Genomic DNA, 27,393 nt, shown 5'->3' on the forward strand with positions numbered 1-27,393 from the left:
GCACTCAACACCTTCAACGATAGATGTGTTACCCCAGACAGTGTCTTCAGTATAATTAGGGGAGATGTGCCATCCTCATCAGCACTGCCACCTGCCCTCACGCAATCACATCCTCCCCATGCCTGTTTTGCCGTTGGCTGTGGAAAAAAATGACCGCGCGGATTAGAGGAAGGTTTCCCGAGAAGGCCGATGCCCTCTTTAGCACTTTTCCCGCGATAGGATTCCTGCGTTGGTCCGGCAAAGGTTAACCGCTTCCAGAATTCTCGGTAATAAAGTCGCCCTCCTGAGCCGGGCCAGCGCTGGCCACCGATTCCAGGAGCCGAGTCGCTCAGGCGTGCACCGCATGCGGCAGGAAAACGGCTGGCGCCCACATGCTCACGGAGACAGGTTAATATCCTGCGTGCGAGAAAGTGAGACTGCCTTGTGTGCGCGCTAACATACATCACTAACGTGGGGATCCCTATGGACAGAAGCGCGACGTAATCATCTATTAGGCAAACTCTGATTTAAAGTGGCGCTACTTAAATGTAATACATACCCTTCGTGTTGCATAAGCAAACTCATTTTTTTATCAATTAACACCCGGTACCACTCGATGGCAGCGGCAGGGACGCGGCGGAGCTGGTTGGTTGGCGCGGTAATTGTTAGCTGTCGGCGTGCTGAGCGTAATGATGAAAGGCTCACGCTGAGGCTGTGTTAATTGTTTTTCGCAGGTCTCCTTCCTTCGACCTTGCGTCCCTGCCAAGGCTACCCACGGCACATGCCTGCGTGCGCCTCTGCCACGGGCCCTGTCACCCAACATACATCATACCCCTTCTCCACATCACACATTCATTCTGCTGCCTGGCAACAATTACCATTTCTTTTCCGTCTGACCTCCTGGAACACTGAGAAGGAGATGGCTCTCATAAGACCCATTCTGTCTCCTTGTCTTCTGTGTGTGTGTTTTATACTCTATTCTCAGGTTATATACACAGACACACACAGTCCTATTACATGCAGAAATACAACAGCCGACCGCTAGCAGTATCCATGTGCAGTACAGTGGGACCAAACTCCAAGCACCGTCATCACCAACAAAGATTTTTGCTTCTTCTGCTGATTGGATGCTTCAGCTTGTTGAAATATATATATTTTTTGATCCTCGATTAACAGCGTTTGGCCGCTTTACAGTAAACACAGTCCACGACAGGAGAGTCTACAAGCTTCCACCACAGCAGACTGGGATGCCAATAACGCCAATCGTATCAGCCCACCCTCGGCCTACCCCCCCCGCTCCCTTCTAAGGCACTAAAACGGTGACAGTGAGCCCTCTTTAGCACAGGATGCGTGCACCGCGCACACCTAACCAGAAAACTAGAGCCCCATTTGCTGGATCCGTGGAAATAATTACAGAGTTCAGTGCAGTTCGGTGTACGTTCTCAGGCTGTCAAAGGCCGAGCGTTTTAATTACTGTAGATTACCAGAAGAATATATGACATCGTTCCCTGTGCTAGTGCTGGCAGAGAGGCTTAACGATGCATGTTATCATAAATACTACAGATCTGCGACTACTGGAGCGTATTTAATTGCCGAAGCATCAGACCCACACTGGCAAACTGCGTACACGTTTCCGAGATGTAACCGCTGACGTTGTCGCTACGGCAACGTGGTTCTGTGCTGCGAAACACAAACATCGCAAATCGCTTAACGGGTTTAAGACGCGGCTAAATGCAAGCAGGAATAATGGATGGCAAACAAGCGGCGCGTGCTTATACGACGCGGGGGTCATCACTCAGCGTTTCTCAGATGACAGATGCCGTGAAGTCGGCCGCCGTCGCCCTCTGCTGGTGGTCACCGGCATCTCTTACCTGCCTGGCTGGTGGCGATGCTGACGGCGGCAAAGAGCCGCTGTGTGCGGCTGAGGTCCGAGACGCCGTTCACCGCCTCCACCTCAAAGGTGTAGTTGGCGTGCGCCAACAGCTCGGAGATGGTGACATAGGTGTCGGCTAGGCCAGCCTGCTGGGGGACGTACACCGCATTGCTGCCGCACGGCACGCACTCCTCAGGGTCCCAGGTACAGCGGCGGCACACCACCCGGTAGGTGACGTCACTGCGGCCCCCCGTGTCTGCTGGGGGGGTCCACTCCAGGGTCACCGTGGTCTGGTTGATGTTAAAGACCAGATTCTGCGGCGCTGAAGGGGGCCCTGCGAATGGGGGGCGGGGGGGGGGGGGCACAAAATAGAGGGGAGGTGAGTCAGAGGTTTGGCAACGCGAGAGGGGAACCAGCAGGACTGTGAGGCTAATGTTAAGGCCCAAAAGCAAAGTGCTGTTCCGCGTGCTGCGGGACGTTAGCCGTGTACTGGCATGGCGCTCGTGAAGACGATGGTGATGATGGTGATGACTGTGAAGAGCCTCGCGGCTCTTCGTGCATAATGAGGCATGCCGTTCGCATTTCATTACGCATATGTAAAAAAAAACATATCAGAACCTATGGACTGCAAAGATGACCGCAGAGGCTTCCTCGATACAGCTGATCGTGGAGATGGTCCGACTTCACGATTCCGGGCCAGAATGCACACTCCAGCGATTTATGGGTCAGATTTAAACTCATGTTATTGGCCCATTTTGTACTGCAGACAGAACGCAGTGTTGTGATAAGGCCTTATTTAGCTAAGCATGGAGTGCAGACACAGTGTGGCACCGCTAAAGGATGGTGTCATTACCCCATAAAGCTCTGATTCATAAACAGCATTTGGGCTTTAAATATTACGAAGTCCAGGCCTAATCTGACAGTAACAATCTCTACCTCAATTAAACTGCATTTTTTATGAGCCAGATGTAAAAAAATTTCACATAAAGGTTCTTCTAAAACAATGCGGAAAGTTTTGAAGTGACGTAACCTGGCAATTGGAGAAATGCAACCTTTAAAACACCATTTTTATTCCCAGGAACTAAGGAGGGGCAGACGAGGAGAAAGAATTACTCAATACTATCTGGAATTAGTACAACTGCAAAGCAAAATACAAGCACATGCAAGTCGGAGTTTAGCCTAACAGGCCAGGGGAGGTTCATGAAAACAGCAAGTAGCTACTATGCTGAAGACGGTCTGGAATGTTATGAAACGACAAAGCCTGGGACAGCAGTCTGGTCATAGGTGGGACAGCATGGAGAGCCATGCTGAGGTTTGTCTTTGCGAGTGTCTGTCGGGGCTCAGTATGAGCATGCGCTTTTATTCCTCCCCTCCAGGCGGGGGCGCTAGCCTTTCCAAAGGTGAACACAGGGACTGCTAATGGTCAGGAGTTGCTAATGGATTTAGCCTGGACTCCACACCACAGCGGAGGCAGCTATGCACTTTGTGCCGAGCAGTTTATTTAAACCTTTAAAACACCTTTTTTTTATTTCCCGGAATTAAGGAGGGGCAGAAGAGGAGAAAGAATTATTTAATACTATGTGGAATTAGTACAAATGCAAAGTGAAATACAAGCACATGCAATGTCCCAGTGTCGGGGGGGGCAGGCAGTTCTGACCTTCCGAGGTTTTTCATTCTCCAGTAAGTATTGTAAAGGTTTTTGATTCCATTCCACAGATTTGTTATTTCCTCCTATGATTTTTTACACCAGTGCAATATTAACAGTTATGTAAATCTATGCTGTTATTCTTGTTAGATGCGTTAAGCGCTCTGGGGCAAATATGTTGTGAGTATAAAGATACTGAATGACACGGCCAATGCATATGTAGCCATCTGATTAAATTCAGACAGTAAAATGTCACTCTGTCTTATCCTGAATTTCTAAAAGATCTCACCCTCCCTACAAATACAATGCATGCATCAGGTATAGAACATATACCTTTTTCTGGCACGTATATACCACTTGCTGGACGGTACGGTGGCTAGCTAGTGGAGCTGACAGCCCCAGGACAGGAAGTGATGTAAATAAGTGTGTCTGCAATCCCACTGGCTGATGCTAATCCCGCCCACGAGCCTCTCAGCGACACATGTACGGCTCAGACAAATGAGATATCTCAGTTCCTCCTTTTGTTTGCCCACAATCACCTTGGCAACATTTACTATTAATTAGCCCAAAGATCCTGAAATTACTTTCAACCGCAATTTGAGAAGCAAAGAAAAAAAAAAATTCAAATCAAAGCGTTTTCCTCCATTGTGAAAAATGTAACACACGGCACAAGGGGGTCGCGACTCACGTCCGACTAACGTAGAAACAACGTTATAACGCAAATTGTCATCATGGATACGGCTGTTTCAGATGTGGGCCCATATTCTTATAAATCACTTAACTGCACACCTGTGGACAGACTGGGGGAGACTGCCCTAACCCTCAGCCCCGACCTCCCACCTCAGCCCTGCTCAGCAGACTGTAATCAATAACACATTACGGACCAAAATTGCAACAGAAACCACAGAGGCGGGCTAAAGGTTTGAGTGAAGGGCAGCCGTTTCCCAAAGGCATTAGAGAATAATTGCTGAAAAAAACAACGCATTTTGCCAGCAACTAAAAAAATATATAACGGTAATATGAACTTGTGAATGTTGTCTTAATAATGTCCAATGAAATGTAATTTTTGTTGGTTTTATTTAAAAAGCCATTTACAAATATTTCATATATTCTATCCATCCATCTTCTGAGCCAGTGTTTCTCAGTCCGGTCCTCAGGGACCCACAGTCATTCCACATTTCCGCTCCCCCCCTGCTCCTTGTCAGACTGTCCACATTTTTGCTTCCTCAGAGCTAGGATCCATGATTCTCCTGGACTGGATTGGGAAACACTGTTCTAATGGCATATCCGGTATGGGGTCACTGTGACCTTGTGTCTGTCCCAGGCAGGACAAGGCACAAGCGCACCCTGAAGGGGATGCGTATCGACCCTGGGGCGTGCAAGTCACACACTCGCGGTCACACACCATGGGAGCAAAGCCAGTGTTCCTAAATGCATGCCTCTGGCCCCCAGAGGACATCAGCGTGATGCAGAGAGGACCTGCAAGCTCCCCCCCCCCACAGAACATGAATGAGACTCGAACCCCCAACCCTGGAGGTATGCGGCTACCCACTGAGCCACTCCGGCACCATTTTAAAAATAATTTTTACTAAAAGCATCACACGCTGAGCAATATAAATACATGCTGGGGAGGCGCCCTGAACACAGCACTCGCTGTCTGCACCCCCCCCGCGCGTGCCCGGCTCCCACACCCCCGGACGGCTTCCTTTCCGGCCCGCTGTACCTGCAGCGCACAGCACCGACATCCTGAGCTGCCGCTGCCTGCCTGCTGATCCTCTCAGCTCAGGGGTTTGCGCCTCTGTCCGTCGTATCGGGCTGTGTTCCTTCCCCGCTCGCTCTCTGCCTTCGACTGAAGCTTCATTTCATGGATTTGCACAGATTGGGACGTCTCAATTGAGCAGCGGCGGTGGCGGGACCGGCCTCCGCTCCCCGCGCGCCTTTGTCTGTCTGCCCCGTCAGCCACTTCTGACGGCACAATGCCACAGAAACTCTCGTCCGCCGACACTGCTGTCCTTCCGTTCCGCTTTTGAATAAGCACCCCCCGGTGACTAATTCTCACGCCGCGCCGCCTGCCCCCCCTCTCTGGCGGACTCCAGACCCGCTGCTCTCCCCCGAACCCCGGCGCTGCTGCCAAAATCTCTCGCTTCCACTTGGCCTTTGAAATGACTTTTCCGTGGCCAGCCCGAGCTGCTGGGAAGGACGCCGGGAGAAACGACAGAGCACGGTAAAGGTCTTTAATAAATTAAACTAATTTGTCGGCTGTCTTCATAAAACAGTGTTGACGCCTCTTTATTGAACTACTAAATGTCCTTAAATAAAGCTCTTCCCTTAAGCTTGTTTTTATTATCCTGCACAGAGTTTTAAAGACCTTCGTGAGTCGGGGCTTAGGACAAGCGAATCTGAAGCTTAGCTGCTTAGAAAACGACTCTCGGGCGGTACGGACATACCGCTGCCTATTATGGATCTAGGGACTCAATGGAGAGTCAGGCTGGGGGGGGGGGGGGTCGCCCAAGCATGGTAATTACATCACCCACCAGCTCTAAATCCTAATCGGCAAACGTGTGCCCTGACCTTTGACCCCTGAGCCAACATGGAGGGGGCCGGCACATTCTTGGCAGAAAATGGCAGCCGAGCGCAGAGCGCACATGACAGGCGGATGGACGTGAGGCCCTTACGACTCTCTGTCCTACAGCCCCCGCCTCGTCCCCTAGCAACTGCTGACAGGATGGAAGCTTTGAGAGATGTCAGCCCAGAGAGGTGGCGGACACGAGGGGGGGAGGGGGGGGGCACTCAGTGCTGCCCTTTTCAGACCCCACTAGCCCTGGCGCTGCTCACAGCTGTCGCCTGATTGATGGGGAATCCAAAATCTGTCACCATCTCATGTCTCCCCTCTGTGCTAACAGAAATATCCTCAGCAGAGGCCCTTCAGCGTATCTCATTATCGCATCAGTTTGCATCTGAATGAGACGGCTCCTTTTATACTCCTGTATCCTGGGTGCCACTGGGCACGTACACTACAACATGGCACCCCGTAATATGAATTTTAGCTTAATGTCCTTTTAAAAAAATATATCTTCATTCATTGACTATTAAGAGTATGATTTCCCTTTATATATGTAATTTCCGTAACTGGAATTTCAAGAAGATGTTCCTAATCCATGCTCTATAGTGATATGTCACATTGTTTGTCTTGAGCCTACGATTATGTCCGAGCGCTCATTTAAAAACCTGCCAATCAAGCGCTTTATTCAAAGCATGTAAATTCACATCCAATTACCTTTCAATTTAATGACATTCTAAATCCCAGCAAGTAAATCTCCCTCCTTGTCAATTTGTCTGGCCAAAATAACTTAATCCAGATATAATTGAGATAAAACAGACGGACGAAAAGCATCGTTAACCATGGCGGATGGTCATGCTGTACGACTTTTTTTTTCCTTTCATGTTATTTTAGAGAAGAGGTTTAAAATGCGGGAAAAAATTCATACAAGAGGCCCATTAGGTATGAGGAGAACTGCTCAGAGACAGGGACAAACACAAAGCACTTTTTTAACTCCTTTCCTGCTTAAGTATTTTACCCTCTGTGCATGTGGAACACAAATGTAGAACAGGAAAGTTAAGCAATTCGCTCGCACACGGTAAAAGCAGAGCTGAGACACGAGAGGAGGGTTATGGATCTGTCATTCATAAAATGGACTGAGCGGTTGGGGGGTGGGGGGGGGGAGGTGTGACTCTTTTTGCCCGGTTTACCAATGGGGAGGCTCTACGTGGCGATTGGGTCGACCCGGCCATCTGCACCCGCTCTGCCACTGATTGGGTAGTGGAATTAAGACCGGGAAGAGAGGTACCCAATTTGATTCAATTTTCAGCTAATGTGTAAAGTATAAATCAGCATGTCAGAGGAGGACCCTCATTTTCCCTGATCCGTCGTTAATGGAGTCCTTCTCCGCCCTGGAACGCTGTTCGTTAAATTTAATTTTCAGCCCCCCCTCCCCCCCGTCTGACTCCGTCGAGCTGGCCGCCGGCTCCCTGGGGGAGAGATGGTACAAAGGCAGTACGGCCTGGCTCCTGGAGGAGCCCTGGCAAGGGGGAGGAAAGCCTGCCCCCACTGCGGGCTCCCAGCGCCCACGCAAACACTCCAGAGACGTTCATCCCATAAGGGTAACCTTCACCGGGACAAATGGAGACACGAGGGGCGTCCGGTTGTAATTGCGATCTTTCCGACAGCAAGTGGCAAATTGCTCTTCTGATCATTACAAAAAACACAATGAAAAAATGAAAAGCAGACGCTGAGACATAATTATAAAAAGACAATGCAGGAGTAGGGGGGTGGGGGTTTAACGAGCCCTGGCCATAGGGAGCACCACGTGCTCTCCAGACGCCGAGGGACTTACGCGTGCAGGCCGCGGACGGCGGGTCGGACAGCGCGCGGTAGTAGCCGTCCTCGCAGTCACAGCGCCAGGAGCCTTCGCGGTCGTTGTAGCTGCGTGCCGGACAGCGTGAGCACTGCAGGTCCTGCGACGATGCCTTGTAGAAGCCACGACCACAGGCTGCAGGAATAGAGAGGGGGAGGGAGAGAGGGGCGGGTCAAGAGGGCCGTGTACACAGAGGAGTCCATGTTGAGCAGGAAAGAAAGCCGCGTGGCCCCGGGCAAGGAGAAGGGCGTAGGCGCCCATGTACGCGACCAAACAGCCCCTCTGTGAGTGCACAGCTCAGCTAAGGAACACATTCCTCGACAGAGAAGACACCTAGGCATGACATCATCTGTTGCTATGCTACGCATTACATCGTACTAAGCAAAAAATTCGGTGTACTTAGATTAACAAGAAAATTGGCGACTGTGTGTCAGAGGCATTGCCATCCAGGTCTGGTCACCATAATAGAAGCAGAGTTTTCCAGCATTTCACCTTCAAAGTTAAAGGTAACATGAAATGACTTGTCAGCTTAGGATCAAAGACAATTCATAAATTATTTCGAAATCGCCGGTGGCTACAGGCATGGATGGTTAGATTTATCCGAACTCTGCGTTCATAAATAATGTAGGCACTTATTTTATCTCACCATATGGTCACAATGTTCTAGTGAAGAACCATGAAAGGTGATATTTAGAAACAGGAAGTAAGCGATGTGTGTCGGAATGAGCTCATTCACTTCATTTGCCAATGGACAGACAAACCAGAAAGAAATCCTTCAGAAAATGTGGATTTATGCCCGATTTTCAACATGCTAAACATACACAAAGTGCTTGCTTCACTCTCTGGGAAATAAGAGGTCAATATAAACTTCCAGGAATTAAATTTTGCTAAAAATTAAATACCAGAGCGTAGATATGTAGGAAATTCATTAACAGCATGGAGCTTATATAAACCTTGCAGAGACAATCTGTTTTGTCCACTTCTTGTCAAAGGAGAAACAGACTGCGGCAACTTAATGTTGCTAAATTCAGTCCTTTCTCTGACACATCCCAAATAAGGTGTTACCTCATATAAAGGTTATTTTGGTGGGGATGACGTCGTGGGTGGGCAATTAAAACAATCAGCCGATGGATAATGCCCGAGTTCAACATTTTAACACGTCTGGGCCATAATTACTCCGCTATATCCGCTCGGCATACGCAGAAGCCGTTACTTTGCGTTTCAGACTTCACAAAATACGACAACTGGCAAAGTATGTAAAAGATCCGATTTCATCGGTATTGTTTCCTTACCCGTAGGACTGGGAATGAAAATAGGAATTCCAGTGCTTTGTGGTTTCAATACTTTGTGGTTAACTTCCTAACAGGAAACACAGCCCCATTAACAATACTGTTAAACTAATTTTCTATGCTATACTGTTTATTTTTTTTTAACTAGGTCATAAATATATAACAGAATAAATCTGTATTGCATTACGAGATTAACTCATTGCTTTTGTGTCTTTCAGTTTCACCCGTGTTAATGGTAAAACGATAGGCCCGTTACACTGGGATAATCACAGACATACTGTGTCCCTTGTTTAAATGTTTCCAACTATACGGCTGTTTAAACATTCTGATAAGTCGCCCCGTCTGTTTGCCGTTTCTTATCTGAGAGCCGTAAGCCGACGGGCCAGCAGGTCCGTGGCGTAGCCAGGATATGCACCGACCATATGCCTAAAAGGGCCATAATGTCTACTGGCCAGAAATTAGCAGTTATCTGCACCAGTGCGACGTAAACGGAGGCCCTGAAAGTAAACAGCCCTCAAAAGTTACAGATTTTGCGCTATCGTGTTTATTTAACGTTTTTTTCCCCACGATCGCTCTCTGTTTATCGATGTCTCCGAACAGCCGAAATGTTTGTGTAATCCAGAGCAAGTAAAAGGCCTGCAAATTGGGCCTGGAATCAAACAGTGCTGGGACATGAGTGGCCGTGTGCACGCCCTCGCACGGCTTCTGCCTCCGCCTCACTTTCAGTGACATGCATAAACACGACGGTCCGGGCGTGCATTCTTAGCCTGGCAGCGAGTGCTGTGGGCTGGCAAACTTCCTCTGCTCGGCAAACCCTGTGCCAGAATCTTCTTTCATGAGCACATAACTGTACGTTCGGGATTAATTTTACGTGACGCTTCCTCCATCACGACTCGAGGATGGGAAAAAAATTCTATTGGGTCATAATTCTCTTGTTCTGTGTTTTTTTTTTCATAATGTAATGGAACCATTATAATACAGGCCTATTCTGAACGGATAGAATAAATCTATTTGGTTTTTTTTTCCCCTATCAATTTAACCTGATGACTATAAGCAGGCAACACTTCCTGCATCTCACACAGCAATAGGGCTTTAGCATGCAGAGAATATTCCACAAATATTATTCAAGCGTCTGGGGGAGAAAAAAGAAAGGGAGGCTTTTTTTAGACTAGGTTTGACTGACTGACTGTCCTCATTGGCGATGAAGACATACAGCAAACAAGGGAAGGAAATTAAACAAACAAAGGTAGGACGAATAACATATTAGCGGATTTGTGACCCTATTCTGTCAGGCCCCCGCTGTAGCTCAACACAGCGGCAGGTTGACACAAACTAGAGGAGGGCCGGGAAAAACACAGCGCTCGATTACTACACGGGGAAATTAGGCACGCCCTTAAGAATAAGGCTGAGGTTAAGCAACGAAAAAAAGAACGGTGGGGGGGGGTTTAGATTAAAACCATCTGACATTCTAGCGAGCTCCTTGGCAAACTACACATAGCCTGCATCTGTAATTTTGCCTTCCAGTGGTCAAGCTGTCGCATTCAGAGCAGGAGACAAACCGCCACACTCAGCATTTCTTTATATATGGCCGAGGTGGCTCCGGAGGGGGAATAAGAACCGGCGCATTCTGCGGGGGGGGGGGGGGGATGTCTCAATCACAGGCTGCCGTCCCACAAGCCAGACATCGGCGTCCGACATGGACACGTTAAAACACAGCAAAGGGCAGCTAAAGCTGGTCAGGTTAACGTGCTTCAAACATCCTGCTGGTTACATGAAAACAACCAGGACAGCTGTGACAAGGCGGCCATGGATGGATGAGACGTCAAACTCAGGGATGACATTTTAATGCAACAGATCTACATTCTTTCATTCACACCAGCTACTAGTCACCGCCGGTGTATTAACGTACCAGACTCATTTTAAGTTACTGGTCACCGCCGGTGTATTAACGTACCAGACTCATTTTCAGTTACTGGTCACCGCCGGTGTATTAACGTACCAGACTCATTTTCAGTTACTGGTCACCGCCGGTGTATTAACGTACCAGGCTCGTTTTCAGTTACTAGTATCCGCCGGTGTATTAACATACCAGGCTCGTTTTCAGTTACTAGTATCCGCCAGTGTATTAATATACCAGACTCATTTTCGGTTACTAGTCACTGTCAGTGTATTAACGTACCAGAATCCTTTTCAGTTACTAGTATCCGCCGATGTATTAATGTACTAGACTCATTTTCAGTTACTATTCACCACCAGTTATTAATGCATCAGACTCATTTTCAGCTACTACTTACTGCCAATTTATTAATATACCAGACTCATTTTCAGATTCTAGTCACTACCAGTGTATTAATGTAACAGAATTACTTTCACCTACTATTCACCGCCGGTGTATTAACGATTCATTTTCAGATACTAGTCACCAGCAGTTACTAATGTACCAGACTCATTTTCAGCTACTAATCACCGCCGATTATTAATGTATGAGACTCTTTTTCTTTTGCTGGCGTCTGTTAGTGTTCTCGGAATGTTGTTAATGCTGCACTTTATTTTCATTGACTAATAGTATAATGATGTTCTTACTTTGTTTCCAGTCCTGCTTACACTGGAAGCTCAGTCTAGCCACACTTACACCTAGCCGACTTGAAAGTAAGTATGTTTGCTATGTGCCATTTGCCTTACTTGTTTGGCATGCTGGGCTAAAGCTTCTGCTAAAAATGACTAAATAGATTCCGAGCAGCATTATTAAATGTCATGGTGCGTCCAGTCATGTGCTCGGTAATCACGTCTTTTCTGCAAAACAGCCGCTTAGCGTAACACCCAAATTAAGCCGGGGCGGTTATCTCCGTCTCCCATCGAGAATGGCGGCGAGGTCGGCTCCACCAGGAAATGAAGGGCAACCCCGAGTGTCTCACTTCCTGTTTTCCCGTGGCTCGGAGTGGACAGCGACTGGCACGTGGCAGACAGTCTCCATCCCCAACACCGACTTCCCTCCCTGCCCAGGTCCGGTTATGTGTTGAATCTGCCCGGCTGCCGGGACGGATGTGGAAAGAATGCACAGCGACGGGGCGGCGGACGCGGAGAGCGGCCTGCAGATAGCACCCCATTAGAGTGATAAAGGAGGTAGAGGAAACGAGCGGACGACAGCAGCAACAGGCAACCCCTGCTGCTGATGAATGCCAGGTGGAGCGGGTCAAGCGTGATAAAAGGCCCGGTTTGTTTTCTTATTTCGGCCGCCGCTGCACTGACTGACGGTGAGATTCTATTTAAACACCGACACAGAAACACAAGGCCACGAGACGACAAGCACGCCCCGCTCGCAAATCGCACCCTCCTGTTTCCCTAATCTGCTCCGCTTCTTGTTGGTTTGCTGTTCTCTTTCCTTTCTCCATCTTGGTTTCATTTAAGGCGCGACACCAGTCCGGAATACACAGGAAATTGAACATTTCATTGAAATTCAACTGCCTGCACTTCAGCTCCTCGTTTCCAGTTGTTATTTTCCTCAGAAAGTCTCAACGTAATATTTAAGAAGCGAAAATGAGGCTGCGGAGCCTGATGTCAAAACCGTGCTCCGCTCCCGCCTGACACAGGCCATTTCTGAATTTGTTGACTGCTAAGAACCAAGCCTGGCTCCAGACAAACTGTACCTTGCCAGTGATATGAATGTTAATTCATGGTGCAAGGAAATGAAAAAAATAAAAATCTATTTTTACCATCGCAGCTTAAATACCCATTTGCTATCCCGAGACAGCGAACTTTTCATTCGTGATTAACGGGGTTCCCACGATTTCTGCTTTGTTTTCCTTGAACATTAGTAAGGAATTAGTGACCTGCTTTACCTTATCCCACTGCAAATCTCTGATAATTTACTAATCCTTCATAACTTTGTTTTATGAACTTGTTTTTAAATGTATTTATTATGCATTTATATATTGTCTTTCTTATACAGCCATTTATTATATTTAGATAATACTTCCTTGTTCTGACATGTCGTTGTGATTTTTTTCCTTTTCATACGGACACTTGGGGCCAACAGGTGCCCCGAGATCTTTTCGCCAGACTGAAAACCTGCAGCTCTAATTAAATGTATAAAAATGTACAAAAAAAAAAAAAAAAAAAAAAAAACGCTCTCCCTAAAACCCACATAGTGGGGATAAAAGAAACAGAAGCAGATTCTATATGCTGAACATCTGGGCTTCACCCTCAGATGTTTTAATCTTCTGCCTTAGAGAGAAAAAGGCGTCTGTATCCGGTGTGGGGCGACGGGGGCGGCGCGCACAGCACACAAAGGGGAGCGGAGCCCGGCAGCAGGGCCCGGCTGGAGCTGCGAAGCCGCTGTGGATTGAGTTTCAGAGACCGCGCTTCCAAACGCAGCTCATTGCAAACACCAACATCCTAGTGGAAGAGGCTGCTGGAGGGTAACAAAGGACGGCAAAAAAGCAGATCAGAAATAAAAGATTGGATGGGGGGGGGGGAAATCACATACTCACCCCAGCTCACACATAACCCCACACGTTATAGGGACAAAACTGGCAGACAACCACTCTATTCATCGCTGGTACCTGTGCCTGGATGGGGATAAGTAGCTTTCCATAAGAAACAAAGAGAAGATTAGTGTTTCCTTACACCGTATTAAAGGGTTATTCTCCAAAAAAGGGGGGGTTAATCCTGAAGAAAGTGTTTGATTGGACATCAGACAGATTTCCTAATTATGTCCACGGTGTGTCCATGACAGGGATGTAAATGAAAATGCAATTAGGCCGCCAGAAAGCCACTATTCTGAATTCACCAGCAGTGCCCTTTCCAGACTTATTTCGCGAAAAAGAGCCTAAACAAGCTGTCAATTAAGGAAGCAGCTGAATTTAATGAAAAAAATGATGTGATTAATATGCTAGGGGCCTACATTTGGAAGGATGTGGACATTGGCTGCTGCCCGTGTCACACATTTAGGCTGTAAAGTCTTTGTGTATCAGCACGAGCAGAGCGTCAGGATACAGTAGACTGATGTTCTGTCCCGCTTCTGAGATTTAACAGAGAATAACTAATGCCTGATATTCATAGATGGTTATAGCAGGGCGTCCGCCCACCTCACTCGGTGCTGTATAATATCAGCACAATAATGTGTGATTCCTTTTTGTGTGGCTAGATTAACACGGACTTGGAGGAATTCGTGTCCAGTGGATCTCTTTAACATAAAAAAAATTATAATAATAAATAAAAAAATTGACATAAAATGATTTGACAGCCAAGAAACAATTGCAATTGCCATTGAAATGCACGTTTTTGCTTAAAAATATGTATGTTTAAAGACTTTCCATTTATTGTAGGTATTTACACTAAATAATACTATATTGAAAATAATTTGATAGGTATATCAAAAACAGATAATACTTTCATCTGGATTATATTTTGTTATTGTTTGAAATCTTACACTAGACTCAAAAATTTAATTGATCTCAGTTACAGTGTAAATATATATCATGTCCTACTACAAATTTACAGCTGAATGTTACAAATTTGTGAACGAAATGTAAGCTTTAATTACACTCATTTAACTGTTGTTATTGTTATGAAACCGTAAACTTTTTTTTCCAAAGGACAGGAAGCTTTTAAATTATCACCATGCTTTGATTAAAATTTTTACAAAATAATGTCACAGATACTGCAAGGCCCTTGGCCAACAGGACAGTCCTAATGATGATAGTTAAATGATCGCAGAAAAACAACCCGGACAAAACAATCACAAAGAAACTGCTCGAACAAAATGATCACGGAAAAACAACCCAGACAAAACAATCACAGAACAACAGCTTGGACAAAATGATCACAGAAGTACAGCCCAGACAAAACGATCACAGAAAAACAGCTTGGACAAAACGATCACAGAAAAACAGCTTGGACAAAATGATCACAGAAGTACAGCCCGGACAAAACGATCACAGAAAAACAGCCCGGACAAACCGATCACAGAAAAACAGCCCGGACAAAACGATCACAGAAAAACAGCCCCCAACACCTGCACAGGCTCATTCCCCCAGCCATGTTGTCAGACTGATTTATGCACTGAATCATCTAGTTACAAACACCGACGCTGCAACATGCAACAACTCTCTGCAAAGCTGTCCACAAACGCCATCCACTATTTTCGAATTTACCTTCAGCTCCCAGTGAACCCCGTACTTTTATTTTCTGCATTTTATGCGTGCGAAATCGCATTTAGTGTGGTGCATTTAAGGGAAAAAAAAAAACATTTCAAAGCGGTCACTTCTGCTCGTGGTCATGGTCCACTCCCAGTGAAGTTCTTCAGGCACGAGAAGACAAAAGGAAACCAGCTTTTATCAGACATGAAAGCAGGCAGCCTAAAGGTCTGCCTCGTCTGGAGGCCCCCACCACCACTAATCGAAGGCAAAAAACATCCCAAAATCTCAGCACTCAGGGCCTCACTGTCTTTCTGTCTCTCTCTCTGACACACAAATCAGGATTTCAGATTGACCTACCAGCCTCTTCAGATGTCAAAGGGGCCACCTGACCTAACTGCGTGGCCCCTGGCCCCAGGGTGATGCACAAAGACAGTGCCGGTGCATCCGCAAGCAGCCCCCAGCAGGTCAAGCCAGGCAATCAATCTTCGCAAATGACAGCGGGCTGTTTACATTAACGATAATTATATGCTACGGATTACGATCATTAAGACAGCTTGTGCTGGAATTTCACCGCCGAGTTCTAACTCCTAACTCAATTTGCGACAGTCACCCAGGATATGCTGGATCAGGCCGGAACAAAGCAGCTTTATTTTCTGAAAAGGCAAGGTACTGACAAAGAGAGGTCACTAAATTAAGGCTTTCCTACTGCTTTCTCCAAATTCCTGTTTTTTTTTTTTTTTTTTATGAGAAACAACGTTATTTTTTTCTGTTGCTCATTAGACAACTGCATCTCACTCCACGAACAAGAAATACCTAAGAGAGCCAATTCTGTTGTAACTTTGAGAGCCACAGCAAATAAGCCACCCATTTTAAGGTTGACCCCTCATGCCTTATAAATATGTACCCTGCTTCTAAATTGGAAATCACGAAAAATAAGAGGTTACCTTGGATACAAAGCCGATGTTTCCCATTGAGCGCCAACACAATGTGCGGAAGCGCGTGCGTGTGTGTGTGTGTGTGTGCGTGCGTGTGTGTGTGATCGGCGATGACGTGCATGGCTCTTCATGTGTATAAATATTTTCAACGCTCGTTTAAAACTTTGTCTGCAGTGGGGGTCTCCCATTAAAAAGCTATAGTAATTAAGAGTTATTGTCGAAACCTGCGAGCTGTGCAGCATTCTTATTGGCTGTCACATACACCAATCACGTGTCACGAAGGGTCAGGTTGGAGGAGGGAGATGAAGAGACCTCTCTTAAAATCATTTTATTCTTTCCCGTCTCCTCATCTGCAAGCAGCATTTTCACACAGGGCCTTCGATCTGATGCATGGAGTTTCAAGGTAGCAGAAAAGGGAGGTATGAACCACCTTAAAGTGACAACAAACACCAAACACGACCTGGGCCCCGGGCATCTGCGGAGCCGTGAGTGACGACAGGCGTCCACAAGCTGTCGGAAATAACTCATGTATATATGAATATAAATCAGCGGGTAATAAAAATAATCCATCTGATGGCTGAGGCTGTTTTCGGGGGACGGGGCCCCACGGGGTCTTTGGCCCCCCGAACACGAGCGCTGCTCCGGAAAAAACGATTCATAGAATAATATATGCTGATAAACCTGCCTGGACGCATCGCGGGCGACGCGCATCCACATGTGCGGTACTCTCTGTGCCGCGATTGTCAGTCAGCACACACACAGATGCAGCTCAGATAAGATATGCACTGTATTGCGGCAGAAAGCAGCTCTCTCACACACACACACACACACACACACACGCACCCTTCCTCACGCACACACTGGCACGGAGCGTGAAGCTGTAGAGGAGCAGCGCCCGCGTTCGGCGTCAGGTGGCATTAGCGGCCGTGTGACTCCCCGCCCCCCTCATTGGCCACGCACAGGGTCAGCGAATATTAACTTCATTTACACCCGGCTGCTGTGTGCCGCGGAGGTCCTGCCCTGAGCTGTGGTGACGTGGGCGCAGGCCTGACAGGGCGCTGTCACGGCCGAAGATGGATGATCGCGCGGGCTGACCCCCGCTTCCTGAGGAGTCACCCCCCCCCCAGCAAGGAACAAAAGCCTGGGCCGCTTCTCGGGCCTCATCTCCACCGGCGCTAACAGGTCCCGACGTTTCCATCGATCCCCGGTTCCATCCCCTTGATCCGCCTAAGCCGACTCTCCCCCTGCTATCCAAACCTTGGCACAGATGTCTATTTCGTAATTGCTCGCCGCCGTCTGCTGGGAGCGATGCGATGGGACGGGCGGACGCGGTGTCAGCGGGGACAGCATCTGGCCGTTTAGCGTGGTGCCCCCCCCACGGCATTTAAGAGGGAGGGAGACGCTGGCGGGTCAGTGTCCCCGCTGCCGGGGGTGTCCCACAAGGGGGCTTCTGCACTTCAATCTTCTCTTAGGAGAAAAATCGATAACTTATTACGTAACCCTGCCCACCCCCCCAACACCGAGAGCACCAAGAAAGGACTTTTTAAACGTGCTCAGAAGTGCCCTGTAGCGTGAAAACCCTCCTTTTCTTCCCGCTCGCTTGCTCCTCTTGTGTAAAACAAGCACATATTCCTGTGTTTGACTCTGCGCAGGGCGTGTGCATGCTGCTGCAGCGACAGTGACAAGACCTCAATCCAGCGTCCAAATTGTTTTCATCCTGACTCGCTCGAGTCCTGAGCTCCCCCCCCCACCCTGGTGTTTTCCTGCCCCCCCCACCTCATTTACACAAACGAGCTCATTAGCACTTGTTACAGAGGGCCGTTCGTAGCGTGAGCCCTCACCGTATCCATCAGGAAGCTGTCAGGATGCGATGCAACTCCCCAGCCCTGAGCCACATTTAAAATGCGAAGTGCAGCCCTACCTGCGCCTGGACCTGCCCCCCCCACTGCCGTGACGCACCTTGGCTTTTGTGGCCCGACCTGAATAGGCGGTCCATCCCCTGGGGGGCTCCTGCCATTGATCACTCTCCAGCAAACTCCTGTCAGACTCTCTGACGGTCCCGAGACGGATGGCTTCTCCGTTTGCCTGACGTTACCCCCGTCGCCATGCGGCGAGTCATAACCACCCATTGCATTTACATTTTTTTTTTTTTTAACAGACGCATTTGTTCAAAGCAAAGTACAAGTGAGGCAAACAGCACATTGCAAACATACATGCTGTTGAGGAGGCGACTCGGCCTAACTGCAGCTAGGCTGAGCTTCCAATGAACATTCAGGTATGAGTGTAAGCAGGACTGGAGCAGGAGCTACACAACATCTACCAACAAAACAAGATCCATACAAGACTACAGATGCTCTCCAGGTTGCGATATTTCGACTTTACGATGGGTAAATGTTTTTCAGTACACTATTCAATAAATTACATGAGATATTCAACACTTTATTGTAAAATAACTACATAACTATTATAAATAGTTATAAGCATGTTTAAGCTAGGCTAGGCCATGACATTTGTCAGGTTAGGTGCACTGTATTAAAATGCATTTTTGCCCTCCGATATTTTCGCTTAACGACAGGTTTATTGGAACGTAACTCCATCGTAACCTGAGGAGTGCCTGCACTTACATTTACTGCTCTTCATACAGAGCGAATAGATAAATGAGTGAAATGAGTAAGCAGCCCATCCACTGTCTGCGTACATCGGAGCAAGGCCAGCGGTCAATCACGCACCGCAGGTCACTAATTAAGGCGTAATTTCGCGATGTGTTCAATTACACAATCTGCATTCCTCGGAGCGCGCAACGACTTCAGAAACAAAGACGCCAATGTCTGGAGACGGGCCTCCATTTTTTGTTTGCCCTCGATAGACTCAATGACTCCATTTCAGCAAGTGGGCACCGGTGGAGAGAGAAGGAGCAGAAGAAAAAGAACGAGGGAAAAAAAAAAACGTAGAAAAAACGATTGCCCGCTATTTTTACACAACGTATCTCTATGCAAATAAACCCTGTTGCTTGCAGCCGGACACTTCAGATGTCCTTTTTTCAACACCCATAACATTGATTCGACTCTTTTGGGGAAGGAGTGGGGGTGCGGGGGGGGAACAGGGAGGAGGGGGGAGCATGGGAAGAAGAAGAAAAACGGCACTGACGGCTGCACAAAGAGAGACGTAGCGAGAGGCGAAAGACAAGCTGTCCCTCTCCGCTGGCGGTGATGAATGACTTGATCACAACAGGTTTCGCAGCAACCTCATGCAAACATGGAAGGGGCTTCTACGATGACACCGCTGACAGCTCCCCCCCCCCCCCCACAGCCGAGCTCTCTCCTGCTTAATATTTTATATAGGCCATTTTCGACTTGTATTCAGATCGCTGGGGAGGGATAGTGTGGTTACGAGACATGGCGGGAAATAAAGGAAAAGGGGCGAGAGAGGGAAAAGCTCTGGCCCGTGAGCGAGGGGCAACGTGGCCTCCATGGAAGGTGAGCCCTGTTCTGGTGAGAGAGGGAAAAGCTCTGGCCTGTGAGCGAGGGGCAACGTGGCCTCCATGGAAGGTGAGCCCTGTTCTGGTGAGAGAGGGAAAAGCTCTGGCCTGTGAGCGAGGGGCAACGTGGCCTCCATGGAAGGTGAGTCCTGTTCTGGTGAGAGAGGGAATGACTTCCGTGCAGCAGCAGCCTTTGTCTCGGGACCACGCCATTGCCGAGTCGCGCTGACGCAACCTGCGTGGGTCGACACGTCGCTTTTCATGGCGGGATTTCACTCGGCGCGGGAGATACTGGCGCCGTCCTTGGAGCGATGGAGACCGACGGCTCCGACGATCATCTCTGGCCTGCCAGGAACATTGTTTAATTGGCCGGAATGGCCGGCGCCCCTTTCCTTGTACTCCGAGCGCGTGGCTCACTGCTTTTAGCAAAGCCCCGTGCAATTTGTCTACTTAGACGGTGACAAAAATGTCCGAGCTGCTCGCATTTCATTTTTCCACACACACCGCGTTACACGCATATTTATTTGGGAATAATCCAAATAACCCCAAAGCTTTTTTTATGATTTTTTTTTTTGGACCATTACAGGCTCCAGGTTGTAGAATCGCCCCTTTGTCGTTAAATTATGTTTCCCCACATTAGGCGCCTCGGACTGGATGAGGCCCATTACGGTTCCCGACGCTGTCATACATTTCACAAGCACCCTTCACACAGTAACTTGTGTATATTTGCGGCATAAAAGCTGGCAGCTAATTTGTCCTGAGAGGAAAAAGTGCTCAATTACTGCCGCGTCTACACATCATACACGTTTTTGTGCTGGCTGCATATTTTGTACACAAAAGGTCGGACTGACAGGATAAGGTATTTTAAACTGACATAACCGACTACTCCTCTTCTAATCCACGGGAAATTTCATCAAGAAATAACACTGGGTGCCACACGAGGGACCTGAAAACCACGCTAATCAAGGGGGCCTAATTTCGCAATATGGCACACTCAGGCACAGACTGTGGGCTCCCAGCTATGGCTGTAATGTCCTGGGACTGAACCACTATGGTGCACTAGAATTTTTTGTATTTTTTTGGGGGGGGGGGGGGAAGCAAAGGAATACTGAAAGATTATTTGGATTTTTTCCAGACTTGTGTATTCGGAAAGTGATTGCCTTGGCCACGAGCCAGCAAAGGAACTGCTCTTACTGGGGGACATGGGGGGGGGGGGGGACCAAGGTGCTAGTTATCATTTAATCCCAGCGTCAGCAGCACTACGGCAATAAATTAAGAGGCTTGTAATCAAACAATTACCACGGATCCCAATTATAACACTGCAGATTTTCTTCACCTGCGTAATTTGCTGTTTATTACATGGCTGTCGAGCACGCAAAGCAAACTACCCCTGCGATGCTTATCGCAGTTTTCGGAGGTGACCTTATTTGTCATCTGCATTTTTTCCGGGTGCATTAAATCGATGGGAATTAACATGGCCAGCATGCGCGGGAAATAATGCACTGAAGAACGACATCAGAACTATTATGCGTGATCCAATTTTCAGATAAAACTCAAACAAACCAGGACGAGAAATGAGATATTTACAGAACTTCATTACCATTGTAATATATTTCAGCTTTACCTTTCCCTTATTCCCTGTTGAGTCTAAGGCTTTCTATAAAAACTCCTAAGTGGTTTCAGTCCATTAAGGACCTTCAGGTCTTCAGCACACATAATATAATTTAAGTTTAAAAAGCGGAACCTTCCATATGGATGTACTTACGTTCACAAGCGTCACCCTTCTGGTGGAATCCCGCCTTGCAGATACACTTCCCAATGGGAACAAGCCACTCCCCCTCGGCACTGCAGTGCATCTTGGGAGAGTTGTCGGCCTCCTCCTCTGCGTCGCTCACGCACATCCCTTCCACTTCGACAAGAGACGAGAACTCAGATCCGGTCACAGTGTCGGGGAAAGTGGCCAAATTCTCAATGATCGACCAGCACTTCTTGTAATACACTTTGACGGACACCAGTGCAATGCACGCTCCCACATCCTGGAAGGCCAGGTAGAACCCGCGTCTGGATAGGGGGCCGATAATGCGCACTTCGGTATTCAGCTTCATCTTCCTTTCGCCCAGATCCCCTTGGGTGAAGCTTTCATCAGCGGCAATAGTGTCAATTTTCACGTACTGGCTCTCCCGTATATTCCTTCCAACCTCCGAATCGGTCTCCTGGTAATACAAGTTGAACGTCTCCTTGCATGTGCCCACCACGCCCGGTAAGCTGTTACAATCCCTCAATGTGAACTTCAGTTCCACAAAAATCCTCTGGGCATCGCCCTTCTCTATCCAGTTAGTCCGTAGCCAGTTGTTCTGATTGGGCTCCATCACCTGGCAGACTTGGTATGTGCGGATGGGGGTATAGTTTTCATCCAGGCCGCTGATCTCCTCCCACTGCAAGACAAGGACACAGCTTTGACATTTGACCGCGTTCTTCAACAAATACAGGTATTCCACTTATCAGATTGCCCATCCTGGTTCATGAATATGCATGAGCACGGTTGCAGCTTATCTCAATGATATTTAATGGCGATATCCAATTTGCCGGTTAGCGTCGGCACTAAGTGCGGCGTAGCTCAGTCGTCGATGCGAAAGCCATCCTTTTAAAGCAATTCAGCTCTTGATTTGAGAACATCAATAGGGCTAACTAACCATACAATGGTTTTGTTTATTTGTCCCTGGCAAGCCCATAAGAATATCAAACTCAGAATAAAGGCAAGTAAAGTAGGTTTCACTAAAAGGAACTTTTTTGCTTTCACTTCAGTTGATTATAATACAAGGACGACTACAAATAACTAACCTTCAGTCAGCAGTTATTGGATCCTACTAAATATATCTGCTTTAATAAATAATAGATAGTATATGTAATGTTATATTATATTTAATTATCTATCTACACACAAATCTATGTTTATGGAATGAATACTATAAATGAAAGCATTGAAATATGCTTATTTGGAAACTAGCACCATTTACAGGCCATTTGGCATTTGTCTTGAAATAAACTGAGACCAAAGTTTTAAAATAATACACGATCTGTGCGCTGTGCAAACGTTTTTTCTTTTTCTTTTATGCTGGACAATAAAAACTAACTGGAAATCCCCAATAAATTGTATGTTATTTATTAAGAATTATTTTTTCCTTTATGAAACATTTCTTGTAAGACTGGGACTGCAATAACATCAAGTAAAGCTATATAATGTGTGCGCCGCGGAGTGCTATGCTGCCAAACTGGTTCAGGGCCGAAGTCAAGTCGGAAACACAAAAGTAGTATCAACCAAGCAGACAAAATGCCACCCACCGCTTGCACATTCGGAATGTCAGCCCCCTTTGATTTCATTTGCATAAACAAACATTCTAACACAAATGGCTTTCTCAGACCTGCAGTCCAAGTGCCTGCATTTATTGCGCTGAGCTGCCAAATGCTGTCTAGGTGCCAGCTAAGTCACAATCCTGAATCTGAAGAAAGCCTTGCCTATTAAATGAGTGAAGGAGACATATAGTTGAGAGGGTAATAACCACATTAAACTCTTTAAACAAACTGACGATATAACGGCATGGTCCATTTTCTATTCTTTTTACTTGCCTCTATTTTTAATATTCTGAACCCCATAAATTCGAGAAGATTTATGTTCACTACATTAACAACGTTCTTTGCATATTTCAGTTAGGATGCTAGTGTGCATTCCTAATTTTTATTCCTATTCCTATTCAACATTTTCCCCAAGGTGGCTATGAAATGTTCCAAATGAAAGAAACACCACGCATTAACAAGACAACAGCTATTTCTTACCTGTCAGTTCACCATTGGATTTAATTTTTTATAATGAAACCAAATTAGACCACTGAGACCTAGAAATACTACGATTATATACACTCAAGCAAATAGCTACAACCACATCTTTGTTCAACTACCAAACACTGTTGGGACCCCTGGAGCCCTGCGCGCGGTTTGTGGTTTGACATATTTCATTAGTGTAGCTACAGTGGTATTATAAACAGGTTTTACAGCCAACACAATTATACGAATGAGTCAATGAACATTTCTCATAAAATATTAAAATTAAATAATTGTCCTGTTAGACTGCACCTGGAAAATAACGAATCGACGCCAGGGTTTCCAGTCAACGGAATAATCCGGGTGAGCTCGTGACGACAAAGCAAAATAAAAATGTGAGTGGGGCTAAATGATCTGGCTCACAAATATAAGGTGCGGTAATTTAGTACTTACCCCGCTAGGAGGTGAGGAAATCCACTCCAGCTCGGTTTGCTGCGCTTTAGAATCCAACAGGATCACTGACGGCGAAAAACAAAAATACATAAAAATAAAAAAGAAAAGCGTATTGACTTAAACACTTCCCGTACGACATTCTGACATCAATGCTGCATGTAAGCTGTAAGGTGAAATAAACACAGCATACGAAAGGGTTTTTTTTAATTAAAATAAATCTGACGCATGTAGGCGAATGGGAACAGAAGCGCAGATGAATATAAAAGGACGCACTTTTGCAGCGGCCTCACACCTGCTACTTAATAAAGGGGCCGCCGCGGCTCCGGCGGCGCACGTGCACTTACGGGTACGCGGCAGAGCGCGACCACCGCGCGGATCTCGCTATGTCTTTCCTCTTTTTCTTTCCTTTTTTTCACTTCCCCTGGCGACCTTTCACTACGAGATGTCATAATATTTATAATATCCCTTCACCCTACCGCTGAATTATTTCTTTCCACGTTTATCTCCGTGAACATCTGAGAAATTACGATAAGCGCGATTACAGAGAACAGAAACCGCCATAATCGCTTCCCAGTTTTGTCAAACCCCCCCTTTTTAAACCCAGAACCTTTCACGGGAGAAAGCACCTGCTACCCAATGAAGCATAGCCTAAGGACTATTCCTAGGTGATTTTCTTAATATATTGTAGTTTTCTTATGGGTGGTCATTTGCTAAAGCACGGTAACTTTGACCTCTCCGCAGCGGCAGTGTGACATTTTACGGTCTTAGCAAAACACAAACAAGTGAAGAAGTTAACAAGTGATCTAATGTCTGTTCCTGCGTATCTTCGGAGACGGAATCTGAATTTGGGCTACGGACGGAACTGTTCGTCTCATCCCGAGCGGCCGAGATTTATCTGGCAAATTCATACCCGAAAACCCTCGACGCTCAATAGTTTTTGAGCCTCCGATGCCTCGGTGTGCATTTCAGTGCTCCGATTCACCTTTGTATTCTTGGAACACCGTGGCATAAATATTACGGCTACTAGACATAATATATGATAGCCTATATATTGTTCGTTGTGTTATCTGTATATAAGATAAAGGGGCAAAAAAATCTGATTCTTCCGAAGTCTACAATAGGAAGGAAAAAAACCAATAAAACAACTGGCAAAAGCCTTACATTTGCAACGCTAGCCAATTAAATTTAGATAGGAAAGATATTTGGAAGTAAGCTGAATGCAAACAATGTCGATTTATACATAAGGCGGCCCTGAAACTGTCGAATATTTTACATGAAATACAGCGAGTCTTCTTAAGGTGAAACACTGAACGACTGTCTGTGTGCTTAATACCTTATTGCCTGTGTGACACACTTTCTTATTCACACTTTCTCTTTATATGTTTTTTAAACCAGTTATTTAATTGTTTTGAAAAAACCGAGCTTGTATTTTTGCGACCACCTTTAGTGATGGTGATGAAGCATTTCCAGTTAATTACAGGCTGATTATGGCTCTTGTTAACATGTAGCTATTCTGTTACATGATTATCAGTATATGCTCATAATTAGACATATAAATATACCTTAAAACCATGTAAACTTTCCAATATTCGGCTTGGTTTTCATTGTTACATATTGTGTTTTAGAACTGCTGTCATCAGTAAAACAGTATCAAAATGTAACGGATTACTTACTAATACATTATAAAAATGCATTGTAACATTATAACATTCTGCTGTCGCGTAGAATGATACAGTAATTAACCATTAAAGTTTACAGAACGTTTCATCCAGCGGTTCGCAGGAAAGCACTTGATTTTAGCGTCGCTGCGCATATAGGTACTTCCAGCTCCTGTTTGTATATCACTTTACCACGGGGCCGCGACAATGCCCAGAATGACAGGACGCCAGAAGCGCAGAGTAAACTTTAGCGCTTACCTTCTTTCGCATTTTGTGCTACTCCAGTGTTCGTAAAATAGCATAAATGAAGGCAAAGGGTAATCCACGGAAAACGAATCGTAGTGGAAACCATGGTGCGACTGGAAGTTAGCTAGTCGGTGTGCGCGCTTTGCCTCCACAACGCCCGATTTCCATTGACGATGCTAGACCAGCTCTGAATGTGCTTTTTTACAGTCTCTCACTCAAATAGCATCGGCAGCTGCGGGGCGGGGCCTGCGATAGAAAGCGTGCCATTCAGTTTGATTGACGGTAAGGCCAGCCACAAAATGTGCGAGGACGCCAGCACGATACAATCCGTCCGACCAATGATCTTGCACTTTAGGGCGGGCCTCGCATTGTGGCTCGCGAAGGATGTGCATGGAGGTATTTCTTAAGTTAGGAGTCCGTATTGTTAGGTTAGGGTGCTATTGCGTGGGCAAAATTAAAAAACAACGGTGTGCTGTTATGGACACGTATCAAATTTGAAATAATCGCGTTGGCGTGTTATAAGAAGATTCGCCACAGATAAGTTAAACTGTATTGTTTTGGAACGATTCAACTAGTCATTGTATATTATACTGTATTATATTCTATCTATCTATCTATCTATCTATCTATCTATCTATCTATATTATTATTATTGTTTATTATTATTATTATTATTGTCATTATTATTATTATTATTTATATTCGTGTTTGTGTTTGTGTTGGCAGTAGTTGAAGTATTTCTTTACATTCTACATAGGTGAGGTCTATCTAAATAAATATATTTCAATTATTCACATCTCTAAAGTTCTTGCTCTGTTATGTGAGAAACTGATTTTGAAATCACAACAATCTCCTCTTAAGAGGCGAATATTGTTGCAAAATGAATAAATGTAGGTATAAATACATATGAATGAACTTTTTCAACTGAATGAGTTTATTGAAAGTCTTTTATTTTTAGATAATTGACAATTTAGGTATAATATATATATATATATATATATATATATATATATTAAACTATTATTATCTAATTAGGACAATTTTGGAATGTCCATTACTTTTTCGGTATATTTCAGTGGAGTCTGGTTTAAATTTCTCTCTTTTTCCTTTTTCAGAAAACAGGCAATGTAATAAAATTCAGCAATTTTCTGCCACAATGTGAAAAAGGTCTGTATCCTGAAAACTACTGACACAGTGCAATGCTGGGTTAATATCAAGATTAACAACCTTTTTGTGCACATAATTAAAACAAAAAAATTGAAAAGTCAGCTGGACTATTTATTTCATGCGAAGCCGGCTGTAAATCAGTCGGACCTTGGTTCTCAGCTGCTCACCCATTTAAATTAGTTTTCAAAAGGCATCTGCTCCTGCCTCCTTCAGAAGGTGCCCTTAAGATTTATATCAATCAAAGAGAGAGTGTAACTCAAGACCCCACGTTTAACCCATTTTTCTGTGTGTTCTGT

At 46.0% G+C, this 27,393-nt stretch overlaps 1 protein-coding gene across 4 annotated transcripts in view; it reads right to left on the reverse strand.

Moving 5' to 3' along the window:
* epha7 (eph receptor A7) overlaps positions 1 to 26,117 on the reverse strand; it is a 60,587-nt gene extending 34,470 nt beyond the window's left edge. For all 4 annotated transcript variants that reach the window (XM_048986376.1, XM_048986374.1, XM_048986375.1 and 1 more), the window contains exons 1-5: positions 25,943 to 26,117; positions 24,027 to 24,091; positions 21,520 to 22,189; positions 7,892 to 8,047; positions 1,851 to 2,186 (exon numbers count right to left, since the gene is read on the reverse strand). In XM_048986376.1, the coding sequence (XP_048842333.1) occupies positions 1,851 to 2,186; positions 7,892 to 8,047; positions 21,520 to 22,189; positions 24,027 to 24,091; positions 25,943 to 26,036 (1,321 nt within the window). In that variant the 5' untranslated portion in view covers positions 26,037 to 26,117. The remainder of the gene's footprint in view (positions 1 to 1,850; positions 2,187 to 7,891; positions 8,048 to 21,519; positions 22,190 to 24,026; positions 24,092 to 25,942) is intronic.
* Positions 26,118 to 27,393: the final 1,276 nt, after the last annotated feature.

Source organism: Brienomyrus brachyistius, chromosome 19 (genome assembly GCF_023856365.1).
Source record: "Brienomyrus brachyistius isolate T26 chromosome 19, BBRACH_0.4, whole genome shotgun sequence".
NCBI classification, from domain to species: Eukaryota; Metazoa; Chordata; class Actinopteri; order Osteoglossiformes; family Mormyridae; genus Brienomyrus; species Brienomyrus brachyistius.